The sequence below is a fragment of the Castor canadensis genome, chromosome 14 (genome assembly GCF_047511655.1).
Source record: "Castor canadensis chromosome 14, mCasCan1.hap1v2, whole genome shotgun sequence".
Taxonomy (NCBI): Eukaryota; Metazoa; Chordata; class Mammalia; order Rodentia; family Castoridae; genus Castor; species Castor canadensis.
Window position 1 is genome coordinate 107,323,175 of NC_133399.1, and position 23,587 is coordinate 107,346,761.

A 23,587-nucleotide genomic window follows, 5' to 3' on the forward strand; every position below is an offset into this window, starting at 1 on the left:
GGAATGTGAGTTCTAGGCCAGTGTGGGAAGGAAGGAGGAAGAAAGGAAGTTAGTTCAGAAAACATAGGAAAATAGAAAGAAAAAATACTAAATCCCCATAGTTTTTATTGTTGTTGTTGTTTTGTTTTGTTTGCCAGTATTAGGAGTTGAACCGAGGGCTGTGTGCTTGCTGGGTAGGTGCTCTACCACTTGAGCCACATCACCACTCTGAAATCATAATATTTTTACATCCAAAAAAGTAACTATCATCACTTAGATATGATTCTTTCCTTTTTAATAACAGTGATTTTGCAAACAGGCTTCTAACCAGATAAGCTGCTGCTTTTGTTACTTGAAACAACATCAATTTCCCAACACCTAAAAGGTATGTTCCACTTACCAGGTTCCAGGCCTTTTCTAAAGTGTGCACCTGGCCATTCGTCAGGACAAGTGTGTCCTGCCATGAGGATTTGGCATCATCAACATTTTACAGATGAGAAACGGAGGAGCAGAATCTTAGCTGGCAAGGGGCAGAATTAGAGCTGGCTCAGGGGTTTCTGCTGTTCTGAGTACAGCACATAACACTTCTTAAAACCATCATAACATTGTTCTATGAAGAGCAATTTCCAGTTGAACACGGCATGGATAAGCTCTTTAAAAGTAACGAACTCACTTTAAATAAATTTTCTTTCGTTGACCACAAAGGTACAGAAGTCAAAAAGCTCTTTATCAATTTTAGTCAGCAAAATACTCTTTTTGGTATTTTCTCTGTCATAACCCTTAGAGCCTATGTTATATAGGTAGAGCCAATAATAAGTTCAACATTCATAGGTCTTCATGTGTTTTTTCAAAAACACAATTCCACCAGTGCCATGTGAGAAGATCAATTCAGAAAAGGATTCTAATGCTAATTTTATTTTACTCATTTTAAAATATCTTATTGCCTAGCTCCATCGTCTACAGAATTTCCTGAGAAGGAAATCAGCAGCATGTTGCTTGGTAAACCTGACTCTCTTCTCCCACTGAGAGGAGCTTGCTTGCGTGGATCTGTGTTATTTAATATTACCCGTCTGTCCGTAGGCAAAGATGCAGGCATTGTAGCCATCAAAAGCATTCTGAAGGATATTCTCCCCAAGGCACCTGAAAACATCATCTTGCCCTAAAAAGAAAGGAAAAAAAGGAGTTTTAAGCGAAAGCCACATTAAGAACAATTCAAAAAAAAATCTCTAAAAAGTATAATCAACTTATTTATTTCCAAATAAGATTTTAAAACATGGTGAATGTTTCCAAAGGCTCCTGACTCTCAGGGTATTTCTATTTGGTATAGGAGGGAATGTCAACATAGTGTCCCTGATAATTCACGCTTGAATTAACCAACACTGACCAAGAAGTGCAGTCAATGAGCTGCCTCTTCTACAGCCAATGTTCATAAACATCTAAAATTTACACCTACGACCTAGGTGTGCCTGAGCTTAACTTCACATCACTCAGTCAATGCTTTTACTCAATGGGTACTAGCGTTCAGAAAAATCATATATGCCAATCCCTTCAACCCTCCTTTTCCTCCATGAAACTTTCTAGTTATAAGATCTACAATTCATAACAGTTAAGACAGGAAGTAAGATCCTGGAAATTTCCTTCAGTTTTAAATCATGAAGATAAATAATAAGAGTCAAGTTTTCTACCACAGGCCAAAGAGTCAATAATCGAATGTGAACCTGAGAAGCAATGCAACCTCAACGAGTCTCAAAAATAATACGGAAAAACTGCCATGTCTGGGCAAAGGCATTCTGTTATACCTCACCTCCTTGTTAATTTACCTGTTAATTTATCATACTTCTGATTTGAGGTGACTTTTAAAGTCATCATTGTGCCAGTGAGACCAATGCACACTAGCATGTGTGTGTGTGTGCTATGAGGGTTTGAACTCAGGGCCTCACACTTGCTAGGCAGGCACTGTACCATTCCACCAGTATCCTCTAGCTTTCAAAACAGCTACAGCATTAACCTTTCTTATAATAAAAGCCAATAAAATATGATGCTCAATATTTCAAAGAGATTACTTACAAACAAATGACATCAGCAGTTAGGAATACAAGGCTGTTGCTGTGGGCTAAACGTGTGTGAAATGGGACTTGAGATAGTCATCATTTAGGAGAATGGTAGAAGACACTTCCAGAGCAAAAAAAGAAAATTTAGCCAGACACCAGTGGCTATAATCCTAGCTACTCAGGAGGCAGATATCAGGAGGATCAAAGTTTGAAGCCAGCCCAGGCAAATAGTTTACAAGACCCTATCTCAAAAAAAAAAAAAAAAAAAATCACAAAAAAGGGCGGGTGGAGTGGCTCAAGGTGTAGGCCCTGAGATCAAACCCCAGTACTGAGGAAAAAAAAAAAAAAGAAAGAAAATTTAGAGGGAATATGGGTACTTTACCCTCCATCCTAAAGAGAAAACAGAGGCTCTGACAGGTGCAGAGACTTAAAGACCATTGTAAGGGTGCTGAGGGCAGAACCTGGATTCCAATCTATGCTTCCCTCCTATTCAAGTGGGTTTTCTAGACCATATCACAGGCAACTTGCATGCCTATGGGGTGGTTCCTGGTCCAATGTGAGACCTAGAGATGTGTGAGAGGCAATCTCCATGGGATAACATATGTATATAATTTTATCACATCAAAGCAACAACAGCACAATGTAAATCTCTCATTTTCGAAATGACATAAAAACTCTAATAGCTGGAGAAAGTTATCTGTATAGTGTTTAAAAGTTGCACCAAGTGATAATAATGATAGTTACTGGACTGAAGCACCCCTCCTGTACTGTCAGTAGTGCACAGGCTGCTGTCCCCTTACCTGCATACTTTTCTCGGACAGATTCATCCATGGACCAGAAACAATGATCATAAGCAAACACCTGTGGAAAAGTGAACATGACAGTGTAATAAGAACAAGACCTTAACATATAATGTCACAGCACTGACAGAATTGCTCACAATAGTAAAACAAAAACAACTGTTAGCCATGCAACAGGATCAATTCTATACATTCTATACAATGACAACTAAACATTCTGTGGATGATACAGAGCTACATTTCATATGGAAAAGTATGTAAGTGGAAAAAAATTAGCAAAGCAATATGCATAATGACAGCTATCACACATACACAGTTACAAAGTTTATTTTCACATAATGAGATTAGTGATATTTATCATTTCATAAATTTTCTATATTTTTACTTTTATAATTGGAAAATGAAAATTTTTTAAATAATAAAACTTAAAAATGTTCACTAATACATACTGAAAATAGCCTTGAAATAGTAGATTGCTTAAATAAACTGTAATACAATATTGTAATGTTCAATATTGTATAAATTTAAGGGCATAGAAGACCAGTTGACAAGAAAAATGATACGATCATATGGATAAAAAAAGTTACAGATGTATGGAATGTGATTCTGGATTGCACCCAACAAATCTATATGCATAAAAAGTAGTAAGAACATACATTAAAAATGCTACTTATTAGAGTAAAATACATTATTTCTCTTTTGATCTTTTTCCTTACCACTAAAATATGTACATAGTTCTTGTATCTTTAATTTTTCTGGATTGCTAAAGTTTTATAGATACTTGCTTATGTTTTGTAATTTAATTTTTTTAAGAATTTTAAGTGTACTTGTTTTAAAATTTGCCTTAGTCCATCTTTCACTAATGCTCCCAGCTGTAGAGTTTGCTGCTGGGCTTGCTGAGGATGGTTTTTCTCACGTGTCGTTTATGTCAGATTCAAGAACACCTTAATTAGGAGTGTTTATGTTACAGTTTACATGGCTGCTTATTTTCTCCTTTTCCAATGGCCACCTTTCCATCATTCTTGTCATCATTTCCAACACAGAAGCCCAGACTTTGGTCTTCCCAGACCCAGTGTCCCTACCTCGCCTATTAGCACAACGCTAGCTCAGTGTTGGTGGCCAACATTTTCTTCCACTTTCTTAAGCTTCCAGGCAAGGAGGAGCCATTCGGCTAAAGCCCTCACCCACATGCCAGGGGCGAGAGGTGAACTTCAATCCCTCGGAGAGCCTGTGCCTGATTCCAAAGCCCCTACACTGCTTCAGGCCTGACTCACTGCTAGCTCTTGGAGTGACATGTGGTATGTCAGTTAATACTCTAAGAGATATTAAGTGTCCCTGTTGTACACTTAGAGTTGACAATGTTTGTGTATGAACTCACAAGGCTATCTGGACCTTGTAAAAAGTGTAAAAGTTTAATTTTTTTAAGAAAAGGAATTAGACTATCACAGTAAATTAGGTATGCATGCTAATTTCCCCCCACCCAACCACCACCTAAAATTAGCTCAAACTGAAGGGGGACAGAGGATGGGGGAAGGACCCAAAGGAGACAGGTGGGAAAAGTAGAGTCAATTTTTTCCAAGCAAGATTGCTTGTTTGTGCCTGGATCAGAACTGAGGGAAGAAAAATTGCCATGAGACTGGGATGGCGTGGGGGGAAGGCGGTGGTGGTAAGCGGGGGAGCACAGAAAAACCAAGTTCAAAACACTGCATTGGGAGACAGCTGAAAGGAGCATGAGAGTTCTGGGAGGATACCAGGGTACGAACTAAAGGGCAAGAGGTGATCAGAGCAACACCCAAGAGAAAAACAGGTTAAACGCCTTTGAGCAGGCAAGGGTCAGAACACCCAGGTCTTTGTGCAAAAGAGGAAGCGGGGGAAGCATCTGCTCCACATGCTCTCCAGTGGGCAGTGATGGGAAGGTGAGGCCAGAGGCAAAGCAGAAGCCCCAGGGCTGACAACCCCCAAGGCAGGAGCCCTGGAGCTGAGAAGACCCCATCCAGTCAGTGTCCTGTGTCCTGTGGTACACACTGCTCGCCCTTCACCTACTCCTAAGACTGAGTTTAAGTCTCTCGACAGTGGTGGTCACTACATTAGAATTCTCACACATGGAGAGGAGCAAAAGAAGGAAGCTAGAAGATGGTCCCAAGGACTGTGTGTCAAAATGTCCAGTGGGGACTGCTTTCCAAACTCCACTCGTTACCCACAGTGATAATCATTATAGCAGGGTAAGTAATAAAATGTGATGCTCAAATTAACTTTCTTCTGTTTTAGATTCCAACTCTCACCCCTTATAATATTGGATTCTGTTCTTAACTATGCTAAACAGAAACCATTTGATGCTTTCCTTACAAGGTTAACTCTCACTCCAAAGTCCCATTACCCAGGGCTGGCAGAACAGCTCAGTGGCAGTGCATCTGCCTGGCAAGTGGGAGGCCCTGAGTTCAAATGCTAGTATCACCACCACCACAAAAAAAAAAAAAAGCTCATCACAACATGTATAAATGCATCAGATATCAAGTTCTGCCCTTTCTATTATTATTTTTTTATCTTTTTATTGTTTTTTTTTTTGTCTTTCTTTCGGGGACTTATTTAATCAACCACATTTCTTATTCCCAATCTCAGTAGAAAATCTATCACTAAAGCAATAGTAGCAATATCTGAGCCCATGAGTGGGCCAAGCTCAAAGGAAACAGGTACAAAGGAGGTGAGAAGCTGCAGATACGAGGTAGACTGGGATTTGAACCCAGATCTTAAACTGGCAGTGGGGCTCAAGAGTCCACACTATACCACTGGGCTAGACCAGCTCCATTCCTCAACTACAGAAGCCCCCTACCCATAAGGGATGCATTTCAAGCCCCTCAGCTTGATGCCAAAACTCTTGAAATGCTATGGTTTTCCTATATGTATAACAAAGTTTAATTTATAAAGTAGGTACAGAAGAGGGTAATAGTAACTAATAGTAAAGTAGAACAATTATGCAAAATATCATAATAAAAGTTTAGTGAATGTGGTCTCTCCCTCTCTCAAAATATGGACTGGCTTTTGCTAAAGTTCACCTAGGGTGATTGAAACAACAGAAAGCAAAGCAACAGGAGCAGCTTAGGGGAGACTCCTGCACATGACAGTGCCAGACTTCATAAAGCAGACAAGCCTGTCTCTTGTAAAGAAGTGTCATTCGCGTGTGCGTGTGTGCGTGTGTGAGACTGGGCATTGAACTCAGGGCCTCACACCTGTAAGGCAAGTGTTCTACCACTTGAGCCATGTTTCCAGTTCAATGTTATGCCAGTGTTTTGTCAACTTACAGAGAAAAACACGCAAGCAAACAATACAAAAGTATAAAGTAAAAAAGTAAAAACACTTGCCAGGTACACCTCTCCTAGAGGTGACCACTGTGTTAATAGTGTGGGTTTGTCCTCCCATATTTTTAGGTCTGCATAGTACTTTTTCTAGACATTAAGAAACAGCTGAATTAAATAAAACATGAACAATTTTTAAATAGTCACAAAATGGTTTCCTCACATCCTCACTGCAATCTCCAGTGTCTTCTCCAAAAAAATAACCCAGCACCTTCTTCGAAGGTGAGGTAAGGTTTATGACTATAAAGAAACCAGTGCTGGTTAGGCACAGTGGTGCATGCCTAATTCCGGCACTCAGAAGGCTGAGGCAGGACCTCATGTACTGACCACTACATGATACTACTATCTGAACTTTCAAATTTAAGATCAGTCTGATCTACACAAAGAGATGTGAAAGAAAGGAAAGGAGGGAGGGAGGGAGGGAAGACCAGTGCCATATTCAAACTATTTTCTAAAAAAGTCATTCAAAGTCCCAAACAGCATGTGTACACATATTTTAGCAACAATAACAGAGAGTAGAATTACAATTCAACCACAGGCTCTTAAACAAAAACAAGTCCCAAGAATGTAGATAATTCTCTGGATTTCCTGGAAGTTCCAAGTAACTTCAAAGAATGGTCAAGTTAAAAACACAATCCTTGGGCTGGAGGAGGTGGGGCTCAAGTGGTAGAGTGCCTATCAAACACAAATCCCAGTACTCCAGTAAAACAGAGCGGGGGGAAGGGAGGAAAGAGGGAGGAGGGAAGGAAGAGAGAAGAGGAGGGAAGAAGGAGAGGAAAGGAGAGGAGTAAGTATGTGTGTAAGAGAGAAAAAGTGTTAGTCAGTCATTGGTTGGGCTGGTTCAGCACACCTGGGACACAGAGGAACTGACCCAACCCACAAAAGTCACCCCAGAACCTGGTTCCAATTTAAGACCTGAACACATACCCTGGAGGAAGGTGGGGGGCCCAGGTTTCTGAGAGCTTTGCAAGGCTTTCCCAGCTGGCTCAGGAGCCAGGAGGATGAGTCAGCCTAGCAAGGGGCAACCACAGCTTGGAACTACCAGTTTTGTGCCAATCTATGGTACACAAGGAATATGTGTTGTGTTGCTAGGAGACTAGACAGAACTGGTCAGAGTGCAAACACAGCTTTCCATAAACTTCTGGCCCATCTTGTGCCAATAAATGGCTTTGGGTTTGTGAGAAGGCTGACAACTTGCACTGCTTTTATAAACAGACAAGGACAAAGCATTTTTAGTTTTAGACGAAAACATCTAGTACTTCAAGAATAAGCACAAACATCATAAAATAAACCAAATCTCTTACCTTCGACTGGCCACTGAGTTCCCCAAAGAGGTGTTGTCATTGACATGAAAGAAAAGTTTAAAAAAGAAATTCAGTTTATAAAACTTTTTTGATATCTTAATTTTTATCATCATTTTTGTGCAATTTTTAATTGTACAAAAGGGTTTCACTGTGTATTTCCATACATGCATATAATGTACTTTGATCAAATTCTCCCCATTATTCTTCTCCCCCTCCTCCCCGATAAAAGATAAAATTCTTCTTGGAAAGTAAAATGATAGAAAACATGATATAGATTTGCAATAAGAAAACAGTATCACTTTTGAAACTAAATGGTACTTGAAAAGCAAATTAATATCAACTATTACAGAAGAGAGCTAATTATAGAAAAACTACCCTGTCTGTGTCTCTGCAGCAGAAGAAAGACACCTGAACACAGGGTGATATTTGAAGTCCTAACACTTCTGCCTTTTCATTTTGCTTATCCTTGTACATAGCTTATAAATATTTCTTTCAAAAAATCTTCTGAGCCAGTCAGGATGGCACGCACCTGTGATCCCCGCACTCAGGAAGCTGAAGCAGAAGGACTACAAGTTTGAGGCTGTCCTGGGCTACACAGTGAGACCCTGTTTTAATGCACCCTCCCCCCAAGAAAATTTTTACTTCTTATCATCTGACTTCACTTCAAGTACTTTTTTCTACCAAAAATGATTTTGTTCTGGGTAAAGAAGAAAGATTAAGGAAACAACTACTTTCTTGCTAGTCAGTTACTACTTACTGCATTATTCACTACTTACTCCTCTACACTCAAATCACTTCTAACCTCCCCCCAGACTCCCTACCCACCCACCACCTGCTCTAAAACCACCACTGGCTTACATCTCCCAGGGTACAGGGCCATACCTCAGTGAAAGAAAAGTGTCCAAAACATCACAAGACAGATTCAAATTTAGAGAAAACTTGTGAGAAATTAAATCACAAAGCACTCCCACAGACCCTTTACCCCAAACTGCCAATTGCTAACACTGCCACAGACCGCTTCCTTCTCTCCCTCCTCGTCTTCCTCTCCAGACACACACACACTTTTTTCTAAACTACTTGAGAGTAGACATGCCCCACACCCCTTCGACCCTGAACACTTGAGTGTGTCATTCTTAAAAGGAACAGTATCTGCTTACATAATCACAATGCAACATCAAAATCAGAGCATTTAAGAAAGGAAAGCCAAACATAGCAATGCATGCCTGTAATTTCAGCACTCAGAAGGCTGAGGCAGGAGGATGGTGAGTTTAAAGTCAGCGAGCACTACACGCTGAGTTCCAGGCCAGCCTGGGCTACATAATGAGATCCTGTCTCCAAAAAAAAAGGAAAATACTTTTGATAATGGAGCAAAAATAGGGACAGCAATAACTGAACTTCCACCTCACTTTGGCCTGAAACTTGAGAGTAAACTTTACCCACAAATGTGTCCTTCTATCTGTCTGTACATCTTCTTGTCCCTTTGACTTGTAAGATTTTCTTTAAAAAGAAACTTAACAGTGATTTGTGCCAAATGATTTTAGATAAGAACATTAAAACACCATGGAAAGACCAGCAAATGGGACATGTGTCCAATAGATGTGGAAGTAACATCCAAATCATTTCTCTGGAACAAGAAATACAGAAAAACTTCCTGGCAAAAAGACTTATGCTATACACACAGGTCACTGACATGTGCTATCATCTTTTATGGGCCTTTATAAAAAGCAAAGCAGGCTCTCCTCAGTGTGAACAGACAGCTTCATTCAAAACCCAGCTGCAGGTAAGAAAAGCAGCATGTCTGGCACGCCCATGGAGGCCAGGTGCACCTCACGCTGCTTCCTTCAATGCACACAGTGACTGATTGGTGCGGCTGCCTGTCCACTTTTACAGATGAGAAATATAAGGCTCCAAAAAGCTAAAGGACAGTCCAATACATGCTAATAAGCATTCATGGATCCTGAGTACAAAACAAGGTGTTCTGAACCCCAAGTCCATGGTCTTTCCACTCCACACTGGTCAAAACAGCCTGGACTTAAGAACCCATGAGTCATACACCACTCCTGCTAACAGCAACATTTCCCAATGCTTTAATTTCCTCCATTCTAATCAGTACCCAATACAAGGTTCCCACTTGGTACTTGGGCCAGTAGGTTTACTACTCACTATGAATGTGAAAACTCCAGATTATCTTTTCAGAGAACAACAACAAAATATTTAGTACGATAGTTCATGTTTAATAAACTATTTTTATACAAAAAACTAGCTCTTCCAAAGAGACAACCAACAAATAAGAAATTTAATAATACATGACAGAAGAATCCATGGGACTGACCCACATTCGGAACAGCATAATAAAAACAGAAACAAACCAGTAAATTAATTACAGAGTTCAATTTCCAGCTAGGGATTCTGGCAGCTACAGTAGTAAAGCTCAAATAACCTGCATAGCCATGAGACACCCAAAGATGTAATTACAGCTCTGTACAAAAAAAAAGTAATTAAATTAATTAATTAAACAAAATCTTGTCAAAGTAGTTGCCACTCAATGCGGCCATGCGTCACTGATCCCAAGATCCCTTATTTAGAAACCTCAGCTATCCAGATCACTGAGGAGATTTAGGAAGCAAAGTAAAACAACTCCTGACCAATGAAAAGAAATGTCACCAAGCATAAGCCTTTATTTCTTAGCTGAGCTGAATTGATTTTGCTGTTGCTTAACTTCATGCTGAAATACAAACTTACAAAAAGCCCCCAAAACAATGTAAAGAATTCCTGTACACCCTCACCACACTTCCTCAAATGTTAATGACTCTATAATCACAGTTACAATTATCAAAATCTGGAACGTGATCATCAGCACATAATTTTTTTGGTGGTACTGGGTTTGAACTCAGGGCTATGTACTTGCTAGGCAGGCACTCTACCAGTTGAGCCACGCCACCAATCTTTTTTTGATATTTTTTCAGGTAAGGTCTCATGTTTTTGCCCAAGACCAGTCTCAGAGCTTGATCCACACAGTTATGGCCTCCCATGTTGCTGGCTTGTTTGCTGAGATACAGGCCTCACTAACTTTTTTCCCAGAATGGTCTTGAACCTCAATCCTCCTGATCTCCAATCTCAAACCTCAATCGTCCTGATCTCCACCTCTGGAGTAGCTAGGATTAAAGGTATGATCCACCACACCTCACAATACACAATTTATGAAGTAGTTTTTAGCCAACCTTATCCAAATTTTCCATCTCCCACCCCCCACTAATGCTCTTTTTCTGCTCCAAGGGCACATGCAGCATATAGTTATCACATTTCCTTCACTCTTTGTCTATAGTGCACACTTGAGCACTGGCCACTTACTTTGTGGAATACCCCTCAAGATGGACTTGCCTAATGCTTCTTGTGACTAAATTCATGCTGTGCACTGTGGCAAGCATAACAAAAATAATGGCACACCCTTCTCCACATCTCTTGCGAGAAGGTGCATGTGACATCCGTGTCTCCAACAGACCGGGCTTGGTTAGGTGTGAATACAAGATCTCCTCACTGTAACAGAGCCCTGTTCCCTTTACAACTGGCACACACCTTGTGGGGAAAGGTTTTGAGACCATGTCAATCCCCGCATTCTACTGTGCTTTCACTCATGAATTTTAGTATCCATTGGTGATTCTCACCTGAATGACCACTGTCTCCCACATGGTGATGGCCTCGTTACATGTAAATAGTAACAGTCCAGGTGGATCAACATGGATGGAGGTGCTTTTAGGGAAGAAGACAGTTTGTGAAAGGACAAGTGATATGACTGCCCCTGAGCTGTGGCTCACCACATGGCTACAAAGTCCAGATAAAAAGTTACCGATGAAAGCCATTCTCTTACTCCTTTTTACTGACCTGGCTCAGGGTCCTGTGCTCCCTTCTCACTTACTGAGAATCACCATAAAATAACTCAAGTTATTCCAGATGTCTAGAGTGCCAAAATAGGAAAAAATGTAATGATAATTTCAAAGGAGTTAATGATTTTGGGGAATTTTTTTATTAGTGCTTATGACCATGACAAAAATAAAATTGATATTGGGTTTAAAAATAAGCCAGAGTATAATGTATGTGTTAAACATAAAAATGTCAGTAGAATGATGACTTATAAATCAATTACTGTGGTCAACTACAAAAATCACCTCTTTTAATTCTAAAGATTTAAGTTACTGAAGTCTCACAATTGAAGTGTTTGGAATCTGTTTTTAAAAGATCACACTCTAACCGGCTCTAAAAAGGATGTATGTGTCACAAAGAGCTTATTCTAATACAGCCACACTGTGTAATGACACTGTTGCTTTTTCAGATTTAGCTGGCAGTACCAGCAACCAAACAATCTGTGTGATGATCACTATTTTTCCTTTGTTGCCCCTCCCCCAGTAAGCTTTCTACATAAGGAATGAAGCTGACCTAACAAAACTTACACATTGACTAGACTCACCAGGGAAGCTTCACAACCTTTGCTCCCTGTAGGAAGTATATATATCATTAGAAGTCTGCTACCTTTTTTTTTCCTTGACATCTGGAATATTACCTTCAGTTTTAAAGAGTAATTTTTGACAGCATCATTGATGGTATAAATAATGTTTGGAGAACAGCATTCAGGAGGTAAAGAGGTTTGAAAACTCTACCAGTGAAAGAATAAACCAAACTCCTGGAATTCAGGAGGACCTACTGGGGAACGTTACTGAGAGTGGAGTATCTCTTCAATGTAAAAATACTCAGCACTGCTTCACACAGCCTGGTCCCCATCATTGAATCATCTAAGGACAGCAGAAAAGCCTGTAGTGAGGATAATCCATAAGGAGTGAGAAGCTGTATTGGATTACTTGTACAACTCTTCTTATTTACAGTAGAAATGAACAGTAAGGATTCAACAAGTTCTACTGCAATGCTCCTATTAGTGACACCTGCAAACCGCTAGGGGATCAGAGGTAGGCAAGCTCCAGTTGGAGATCACCTCCCCGTGACACCCACAGGAGAGTCCTCCACTGCAGCCGCCTCATCACATTCTGTAGCCCACATACCTGCACCTAGATGAACCCAGGCCCTCTAACAGTCCCACTTACATAAGCCCTTATAAGCAAAAGAAAAATTCAAATTCATTTCCCCAAGAATCCTTCCCTAAGGACCCAGCCAAAGTGAGTTCCTACAATAAGCCAAAACTGCCTCTAGTGCCTATGCAGGACCGCCACCAACTCATGATAGAAACCTTTTTGACTGCCGTCCTTTCAGCCACACTGTGAGCTGCTGAAGGACAGTGTCCTTCATTCATCAGAGTCTCACACATGGCTTTTTGCTTGCTCAGCACATACTTTGAGAGCTCCTTAGGTAACCTGGCACCTGCTTGCATCACCAGCTACACTGTGCACCAGGCTTGCTTTCCCTGCCATAGGCCCTTCTCTAATTGGTCCATGTACCCACTGCCAGTCCCTAGGACTCTCATACATGATTTTCTTTCTGCTTTGAACTCCTGAGGCTAACTCCTATCATCACTTCTCAGCTTAACTGTTATTTCCCTAGCTATGTTTTTCTTAAATATCCCTTTTGTTACTCTTATTCACATACCTCCATTCTAAAACAATAAGGCAAACAAGAACAGAAATACAAACTCCATGTTCAATGAAACCAGGAAGCATTCATAACTAAAGCACATGACATCAAGACAGAAAATGTATCCACAAAAGATCAGTAATGAGTGGCACTGACAGTCCTCCCAGAAGGTGAAGGAAAAAGAGTCTGAGAGTGAATTGAAAGGAGTAAGTAAACCCCTCCTGTCTCCAACCCCATCAAAACAATCTAGTCACCACCTCTTATATACAGTCCTTAGAAAAACTCGTTTAACCAAAAAACACATGAAAAAATGCTCACCATCTCTAGCAATAAAGGAAATGCAAATTAAAACCACACTAAGATTCCACCTCACCCCTGTTAGAATAGCCATCGTTAGCAACACCACCAACAGGTGTTGGCGAGGATGCGGGAAAAAGGAACCCTCTTACACTGTTGGTGGGAATGTAAACTAGTACAACCACTCTGGAAAAAAATTTGGAGGCTACATAAAAAGCTAAACATTGATCTACCATATGATCCAGCAATACCACTCTTGGGAATATACTCAAAAGACTGTGACACAGGTTACTCCAGAGGCACCTGCACACCCATGTTTATTGCGGCACTATTCACAATAGCCAAGTTATGGAAACAGCCAAGATGCCCCACTACTGACGAATGGATCAAGAAAATGTGGTATCTATACACAATGGAATTTTATGCAGCCATGAAGAAGAACGAAATGTTATCATTCGCTGGTAAATGGATGGAATTGGAGAACATCATTCTGAGTGAGGTTAGCCTGGCCCAAAACACCAAAAAGCGTATGTTTTCCCTCATATGTGGACATTAGATCAAGGGCAAACATAACAGGGGATTGGACTTTGAGCACACAATAAAAGTGAGAGCACACAAGGGAGGGGTGAGGATAGGTAAGACACCTAAAAAATTAGCTAGCATTTGTTGCCCTTAACACAGAGAAACTAAAGCAGGTACCTTAAAAGCAACTGAGGCCAATAGGAAAAGGGGACCGGGAACTAGAGAAAAGGTTAGATCAAAAAGAATTAACCTAGAAGGTAATACACACGCACAGGAAATTAATGTGAGTCAATGCCCTGTATAGCTATCCTTATCTCAACTAGCAAAAACCCTTGTTCCTTCCTATTATTGCTTATACTCTCTCTTTAACAAAATTAGAGATAAGGGCAAAATAGTTTCTGCTGGGTATTGAGGGAGTGGTGGGGGGAGGGAGGGGGTGGGGGCATGGGGGAGAAATGACCCAAGCATTGTATGCACATATGAATAATAAAACAATAAAAAAGAAAAGAAAAGAAAAACTCGTTTAAATCAAAGAATAGTTGACAACTGGAATCTTCCACCCACACAAACTACAACTGTTGAGAATAGAGGGACATCCAAAGAATGACTACTGAACCACTGCTAGCATATTTCACAATCACAAGACTGTAAAAATATGAAAACCCTGATCTATAAATTCCATAACTGCAAACTATCATATGCTAGAGGAGAAGAATTTAAAGAATATAATTACTAATTAACTCAATTGACCACTTGCAAATCACCTGCCTTTTCTCAACTGTCAAACACATACCAGCAGAAGGAGTTTTAATTCACTGTACACTTTCATATAAGAAAATTTAAATCTGGCCAACCAGTATGGATTTATTTGTAGGCCCTCTTGTAAAATGTATTCCACATATTATGTTAACAGAGTAATACACATTCATTTGAATAACTGCACTTTCAAATGTCTTCAAAGATAAATACAGAGATTAGGATAAATGGATTAATTAATTATTAGACTTCAAGCAGAGAAAGCTTACAATTTTTACTTCTCTTAGTACTTATGGTTTCTAACCATATGAATCTATTTTCCTGAGGTTTTTCTTCTTGATTGGATTAATGTGACTATATTTCTTCTTGACTGGACTGGATTTATGTGGAAACTCCCTCCCACATCACAAACCCCTCCCTTTCTACACTTCAGTCTCCAATCCAGACGCCACACACTCAAGGTCCACAGGCCCAATATTGCTCACAGATGCACTATGTCCAGTCCTCACAATGTGGAAAATTAGATCAAAAGTGGAAAATTAGAAGGTTTCACATTAAGAAATAAATTTCCAAACTCTCTTGCAAATTGAGAAGATCTGGCCTAAGTTCCCATGTAGCAACCGCAGCTGCATCGGGACCATGCCTGTCTCCTGGCAGCCCTGCAGGCAGTTGAACTTCAAGTTCCTGACACAGAAAGCAGAAGAGGGTTTGCTTTCCTTCAGACTCAAAGAAAACACAGAGACTCACTAATTTATACCAATGAAATGACATTTCCAAATCAAGTCCTAAGCATCTAACACAGACAGCTATTATAGTTATATCAGGAGTATACTGCTGATTCTGTCCACCAAGTAAATAATACAATCTGCTTTAACAAAAATTCCAACTCCCAGCTATCAACTCCTAAACAAGGGACCTTAAACTCATGTCACTAACAGAGGTAATGTCATCAGAATTAGTAGCTGTGAAATGAAAGTAAAGGTAAAGCCATTGTCTTCAATGGTTCATAAGCAGTGGTAGGCCTAGAATTCAGACTTAGGTTGGAAAGAGTGGGAATGAAGAAAAAACAATGGGGTGTGTGAAATGCCTGGCACACATATGCTCATACATGCTTGATAAATGTTAGATATCATTGACGTGGTTTTGTTTCATGATGCAACGCTGTCTGCGGTTGAAGTCAGTTAGTGGGTTGAGGAAAAACAAAAATTTCTAGCTCATTACTATAATTACTCCCAAATCCATTGCTTAGCAAGAATTTCCTCAGCTTCCTTGAATACAAATTCAATTTCTAAGCATTTCCCAACTACCCACTTGACTACTCACAAGGAAGTGAACTGCTTGGTTCAGTGAAGACTACTATGTTAACCCTTTTGAGACATGGTTTTCCTCTTTGTAATGTCTCTCAACCTCATTTACTCTTTTGCTTTCTCAGTCATTCATTCGGCAAATATTTATTTCAGGGCACAAATGGGCCTTAGTGGGTCTGTGAATCCCTGCCATTGTTTGTTTTGTTTGAGGGAAGGGGAGTTTTAACTTCCAGATTCTCAGAGTCTAGAGTCTACAACCCAAAACAAATGTTAACCAGTGCACCCAAATATTGCTCTACAGACAGTAAGAGCCATGGACTTGTGTCCGAGACCAGTGATTGGCTGGAGAGACTGAGAATATGATCAGAAAGTGACCAGAGATCTGACCCACAACCTCTGCAGCATTGGCCCAGAATGGCCATCCCTTGATTGATGACACCAGCTTCTCTATTGTGTGCCCCACTTGCTACTGAGGATCAACCAGAGAAAGCCAAGAGTGTTCCCCACACAGTCTATGAGACACCCACTTCCAGTTAGCCTGCTTCCAGCTTCCCCAGACAACACCCTCCACTCAGAGCACACCTTGCTATAGCAAGCTCTGAAGGAGAGGTCTCTGTACTCCTTTAGGTGGCCTTCATTTATTTCCATGGCTGGTTAAGGAACATGGTAGGTAAGAAATAAAGCCACTGATGAACAAGATAAATGAAAGATATCAACTGAGTAACATTAACTTGCAAATTTATGTCCCACTAATAAGGCACCTTCAAAACAGACTGAAAATGAATGGCAAAGGAAGAGGAAAACCAGGTGGCACTATTCCAAATGTTTCCTATGTATTATTTTCTTTACTCTTCACAACAACCTAAAGCATAGATCCTGTTATTATCCCCACTTTATAAATGAGGGAACTGAGGATTGGCGATTAAGTAATTTGATCAAAGTCAGCAATTAAACGGTGGGTTTAGGATCCAAACCAAGGCAAAAGGAATCTTCACCTCTAAACAATACTCTGCAAAATCAAAACTGGGTAGGCCTTGAGGTATTATTAGGACCATGCTGCCACAGTAAGTTGTGCAGCTGTGAACTCCTTGCATGATTTTTGCTTGTATTTCAGTCCTCCTTCCCACCCTCATGAGGCCCTGTTTCCTGCGAGGGCAATGCCCTGGGGTAAATGTGTCTGACCTCCAAGCAGAGACAGCAATATGTGATGAAGCAGGCTGGGCAGTGAGGACACCACAGAAAAGACTTTTAACAAAGTGTAGCCATTTTGTGTAATACCTGGAGAAGAGGGAAAGCATGAGAAATACCTCAGTAAAAAAAAAAAAAAAAATCTCCTAAATTCTTTCATTATTCCATGTCCCAAGATCAACTCTTTCACAGTCCACCTTTACTGTTTATGGGCTTGCTCAACTAAACTAAATATATTTTGAAGAAAGCAGCAGCAATCTGAGTGTTATAGTTTTTAAAGGACAAAGAAAAATGCATTGAAAGCAAATTTGGAATCTTAGGCAAAAAAGTAAAACAAGGAGATTAATTCTAACTTTAAAATTCAATTGTACCAGCAAATAAGTAGTTGGTATTGCATAAAGTTGGTATACTTAAAAATAACAGTCAAAACACCCCAACTGGCTAGGAGAGTGGCTCAAGTGGTAGGGTGCCTGCCTAGCAAGCATGAGGCCCTGAGTTCAAACCCCAATGCTGCAAAAAAAAAAAAAAAAAAAGAGAGAGAGAGACTATCAAAACACCCCAACCAATATTCATGTTTCAGAAAAACTCCATCTATAAGAACCAGCTGCCAAGGCATAACAGCACACACCTACAATCAAAGCACTTGGAAGGCTAAGGCAGGAGGATCACAAGTGCAAGGCTAGCCTAGACCACATAAAAAGACTGTCTAAAAAAGGAAGAGAGGGAGGGAGAGAGGGAAGGAGGGAGGAGAGGGAGGGAAAAAAGAAAGGAGGGAAGGAAGGAAAGAAGAATTAGCTACCAAAGGCATAAGGTGCCAAAAGATCAAGGAACAAGACAGACAAATCCAGGACTGCACAGAGTTCAATTTATTAGAGACTTAAGGACAGAAGCATGTCTTGGGCAGCAGCAAGACAGACTGCATCTCACACAAAGGTAGTCAGAATAGGTTACCAGAATATACCTAGGCTTTCTTGAAAAAAATTAATATGTCAAGCATCAGTTAAGAACTGACTGGGTATCAGTAGGGAATGCTTGGCTGACTAGCTCAACAACTCTGTTTATCAAATAGAGTTTGGGGGCTAGTGGAGTGGCTCAAGTGGTAGATTACTTGCCTAACAAACATGAAGCCCTGAGTTCAAATCCCAGCACCACCAATAATAATAATAGGATTTGGAATGTGTGCCAGGGTCACCTGGTAAGCAAAATGGTGGTTACAACTGGGATAGCTGAGGTCATGTCAACCTGAATCCCTACAATTCCCCCTTCTCAGCAGGGATACAGTCAGACTTGCCTAAGAAGCTGCTTAGCTACTTGTGTATAATTTTTAAGCATGGGTCCCTATTTTTTAATGTCTTTAATAATACTATAACCAGGCTAGAGATGTAGTTCAGTGTACAGAGCTGCCTGGCATGGGCAAGGCTCTGGGTTCAATCTCCTGCACCAATAAACAAACAAACAATAGTAGAGGCCATTTTTCATTACTGCCATGTGTCAAATATCCAGTATATTTGAGCTGTAATACACTAACCTACCAGACAGGTTTTAACTTCTCCATTCTACAGAGTAATAAGGAAGGAATATCACAGATTAAATAATTTGTTCAGAGACAATACTGGGATTCAAACCTATGTTCATCATGCTAAACTACTGTTCTTTCCACTTTAACATTCCGTGTCTTCCTCCCCCTTCCCCAGTCAAATGATATGGGAGGACAAATTAAAGAAAATTTTGTCTCAGGAAACTGGAGAAGAGGATGCTTAAGATGATTTATTTGGACTTTCTGTGTTTGTTGTTTGTTTTTCTTACCTTCAAATAAGGTAGGCAGCAAAAGAAAGTGGGCCCTAGGGAAACCCATGTGGACAAGCATACACAATGGCCCAGAGCTGAAACTATGCACTTCAGATTGGGAGTTTAAATCTCTTTTCAGGGAGGACGGCCTTCCTGTTGCTTATCATGGCTCTCTACCAACCCATATTCACTTCTAGAAGACTCTGCCTTAAAGGATCAGAAAGTGTTAAGAGGAGAATACTGATTGGTATTGACAACTATATAACACCAGAAATAATTCCTGAATGAGAACTGCTGCTCAAGTTTCCATGTGGAGGAACTCAAAGTAGTGCCTGGATGTCCCCAAGCCACTTCCCTCTGTCCTCCTAGGAGAGAAAGCTTGAATTACCAAAGCAGCAATGCAGCCGGGAACTGGTAGCTCACACCTATAATCCTAGCTGCTCAGGAGGGAGAGATCAGGATGAGGCAGAGATGAGGAGGATTGCTGTTCAAAGCCAGCCCAGGCAAACAGTTCATGAGATCCTATCTCAAAAATACCCAACACAAAACAGCGCTGACAAGAATGGCTAAAGGTGGTAGAGCACCTGCCTAGCAAGCATGAGGCCCTGAGGTCAAAACCTCAATACAAAAAAAAAAAAAAGCAGCGGTGCTCAAGGGAAGGAACTGGGAGCACAGGCTCTGCTCCCACCCCCGGGAAGACTGCCTTTCTCCAGCTCCCAGTGCCTGCCAAGTCTCATTTGCTTATGGGGAGGGAGCAGCAAGCCCACCTGGCCAGCATGTGGAAAGCCATTTTTTTTCCCACAGCTTCCCCAGTAACCCAGGTGAAATGAGACACAGGAAATCTCAGGGGTCAAGACTAGGCTCTGGAATCAAACTGCCTAGTTGTGAATCCCACCTACCACTAATTATGTGGCCTTGGGTACTAACCTAACCTAACCTCTCCAGGCTTCAGTTTCCTTTGTAAAATACCGGTAATAAGAGAGCCTACTTCACAGGATTGCTATGAAGATTAAACAGCACTAGCATGTAAGCAGCATTCAGTGTTACTGTTTTTACTTTTTATTTCCTTTCTCTCTCACTTACTGATCTCCTTGATAATCCAGTGAAGAACTGGGGTACAGAAGAAAGGGGTGTTGGTATATATGGTAACAATCCCACAGAAAGAAAGGTTTTCTTTCAGAAGAGATGAGTGCCTTTGGGCTACGATAACAAAATGATGTGAATACCTTATTTCACTCTGGTGAACTAGTTTGTAGAAAACTCTTTGTTCTAGAAGACAAAGCACTCAGGTGCCCAGTTTAAAATCTTCCTAGTCATTTTCCACCAACTGGAAATTTCGTTTGCAATGGTATGGTTCTTCCAGGGTGACACTCCTAAGGATGGTTCATTATAATTTGCCATATGAATAGCATCTATCACTAACTAAAATTCAATGTGAGTATTTGGTACCTCTTCCTAAAACCTCCTCCTTCTCTCATTTATGATGGGTACCAGCAGATTGCCCTTTGAAGGTCAAACCTGTTTCCCACTGGGCACCGATGGCTCATGCCTGTACTCCTAGCTACTTAGGAGGCAAAAATCAGGAAGATCATGGTTTGAAGCCAGTCCAGGCAAATAGTTTGAGAACCCCTAACTCAAAAATACCCAACACAAAACAGGACTGACAGAGTGGCTCAAGTGGTAGAGTGCCTGCCTAGCAGGGATGAGGTCCTGAGATCAAATACTGGTACTGCAAAAAAAGAAAAAGAAAAATACAAAAGGCAGATTGCTTTTCATATTCTTTAGTCTGAGCTAAAGAGCCTGATGTGGCAAAAGAGAGCATCACTGAGACTAGAAAGAGGAAGAAAAGGAGAAGGAAGAGAAAGAAGGCAAGGAAGATGAAGATGGCAATAACAAATAAGTTGGTCCCAGGGCAGTTTTCTTCTCTATAAAGCATTTAAATTCTCTGTATACAACTTCTTTCAAGGAAAAAAAAATGAAATGGAAGGCACAGTATAGCAACACACTACCAACTGTGTCTTGTGGTATGGGAATTGAAAGTTGGTATTAAAAGCAATATAGATCAATGCACTGCTTCTCATAGGTAATTTACACTAAAAAATATTATGTGTAACTAACTAAAATTAGAGGCTATTTATAACACAAAGCATATAGAAATACATGGTGTTTTTTTGGATAGTGTGTGTTAGCCAATCAAATGCTGATACAGTGTGATTTTGAAAATGACTAAGAAAAAAGAAAAGTAAATTAAGAATGAGGAAGAATTCTATCCATTTTTAAGCAAAGATTAAGCTTGTCCTATGCATTTAATGACAGAGAAAAATATGTAACTGCAAACCATTACAGCAACTGGCATAAAATGCTTCTGTTAATAAATGAGAGAAATATCAAATATTTTAAAGGCTGAAAGAAGATGAGTATTGATTAAGTACAACTGAAATAAGTACTTCATGATGTGATCCAATCAAAATAGGTTCTAACTCCCTTATCAAATCCTTATTGAATAAGGTACATCGAAAACCTAGAACAGTAGAAAAATGTTATCCCTGCATTTGGAGAAGAATTCAATTTTCCTGCTTTGGCTACTTGCAAATGCTTTGCATCCCAATTAATGGCCTGTCCTAGGGATGAGTATTAAGAACAGATGAAAAAAATTGTTTCCGCTTTCCATCCTAGAAATCTATAATTTGATAACTATAACTAATAACTAACTTTGAACAGAAGCTATTTATTTAAGAAACCACAGTTTAAATCAGACCATTAGCCTGTCAATATGAAAGTGAAAATTTTAAATATGGAAGTGAAACATAAGAACACAGAGGAAACCATCTTTGAGAGACCATGAGGGTAAAAACGTGAACATTTGGTCTTGACTGAAAATGAGGCTGAAGACCTCACTGCTTTATGGTAGATTAGACACAAAATCGAGCATCCATTCTCACTGTAAATCTTACGTCTGAGCTTCAGAGCATCTCTCTAGGGCATGAGAAAGTGATGGAAGAGCCTCTGGGGCTCCATGGGTGAGAGCAAGGAGAGGATGCCCACGGGATCCTAGTGTCTGTTAAATGAATGAGCACCCGTTAAGTCACAAGGTGTTGCTGAATCTGACTTGACCAGTAAAATGCTTTGGGACATTTTACTGAACCAGCTGGCTGAGCCTATTGCATGAAAAGCAGATTAGGCATGCTTTTATAAAACTTTCATTTAGCTCCAATGATCTAAAATTCCATCTATGGTGTGGAGAACTATGAACCCTGGTTACTTATTCACCAAGGAGTCATGTAAATTCAAATTACTTTATGACCTCTCAAATCTGAGAGCTGGCTTATGCTGCAGGGAGCCTCTTTTCCTGGACCTAGGAAGTCAGGACTTGCTAGGTGTTGCTGTGTTTTCCATCAAAGGTAGATTAATTCAACTTGGAATCAACGGAATGCAGCTGTAGGTGCTGCCTACACTGCCAGCCTGCCCTTGACCTGAGACTCCCACCTCACCCTCAAGTTCTCAAAAACTGACTGCAGTAAATGAGCCAGATTTTGAAGGTTTCCTGTGCTGTGGTATGGTGTAAGCATTCTAGAACTGTAAGCTGAGTCACCAAACAATGCTTGTTAGAAACCCTACCACAGGGGTCCCTATTTAGTCAGGTGGTGTTCATATAAACACTAGCTGGTGATTACAATAAAATCCTGTCCCAGATGAATACTCTTCAGTTAGGGACAGTTCAAGGAACAGACCTAGCCAGGTGCAGAAAGTTTAAAACTGCTGAGAACTCTGGCCTGGTGGTATTATAATCTCAACACTGTGAAGCCTGAGGCAGGAGAATTGTGAGTCTGATGTCAGCCTGTGCTACATGGTGAAACCCTGTCTCTAATTAATTAACTAATAAAACTGCTGGCAAAAAATCTCTACTCAGAAACACTGAATTCTATTTCCTATTGTGTGGATTTTGTATAGCTTGAAAACAGAGATGTGTTGCTATCCAGGCTGGAAAACTCTCGACCTTTGTTAGCGCTCAGCATTCAGGGAACCTTTACTATCTCTAGCCAGTATCATGTCAGCAGCCTCTGACCCACGGTCCTCTCTGCAGTCTTAGCCCCCCCCTCCCTGGCCTGTCCTCCACATTTCATCAGTGTAATCTTGTACTGTGAGTACTTTTGAGACCCGAGGAACCAGACAGGCCTAGTTTTGACTCTGGGCAAGTTACTTAATCTCCCTGTATCTGTTTCTCTATTCGTAGGAGGCAAATAATAATAGGGCTGCTGGGAGGATTAGATAAATTAATACATGTAAAGTGTTCATCACCATAGCTGAGTTCGTTGGTCCCTCACACGTATCACTGTGGCTTCTTCTGCCTTTCCACCTCCTACCACCCAGGGTCATGCTGTCCCCTCTGCCTGAACCAGCTTGATCTCTGAACTAATACCTCATTATATAGTTTTCAGTACATCTTTAACCTTAAAGACTAACAGTAATGACAACTTTTACTTCCTCCCTTCTTCAGCAGTCATAACATATGACGTCACTGAACTCATGTTTGTCTAGATCTTCTTATTTCAGTGTCTTTATTTTAAAATACTGTAGCATAATCCCATAGCCCTTCATAGTTCTTACCTATGTGTCTCCTTGTAAGTTCTTACTGCTTATCACGTGGTTTTTTTGGTTTGTTTT

General features: G+C 40.4%; 1 protein-coding gene across 3 annotated transcripts in view; it reads right to left on the reverse strand.

Annotated features, from left to right (window-relative positions):
* Kif13b (kinesin family member 13B) overlaps positions 1-23,587 on the reverse strand; it is a 170,163-nt gene that overhangs the window by 112,520 nt on the left and 34,056 nt on the right. For all 3 annotated transcript variants that reach the window (XR_012441576.1, XM_074055244.1, XM_074055243.1), the window contains exons 3-5: positions 7,488-7,500; positions 2,831-2,891; positions 1,046-1,138 (exon numbers count right to left, since the gene is read on the reverse strand). Coding sequence is in view for 2 of the 3 variants with exons in the window: in XM_074055244.1 (XP_073911345.1) it covers positions 1,046-1,138; positions 2,831-2,891; positions 7,488-7,500 (167 nt within the window). In the remaining variant the exon portion in view is untranslated. The remainder of the gene's footprint in view (positions 1-1,045; positions 1,139-2,830; positions 2,892-7,487; positions 7,501-23,587) is intronic.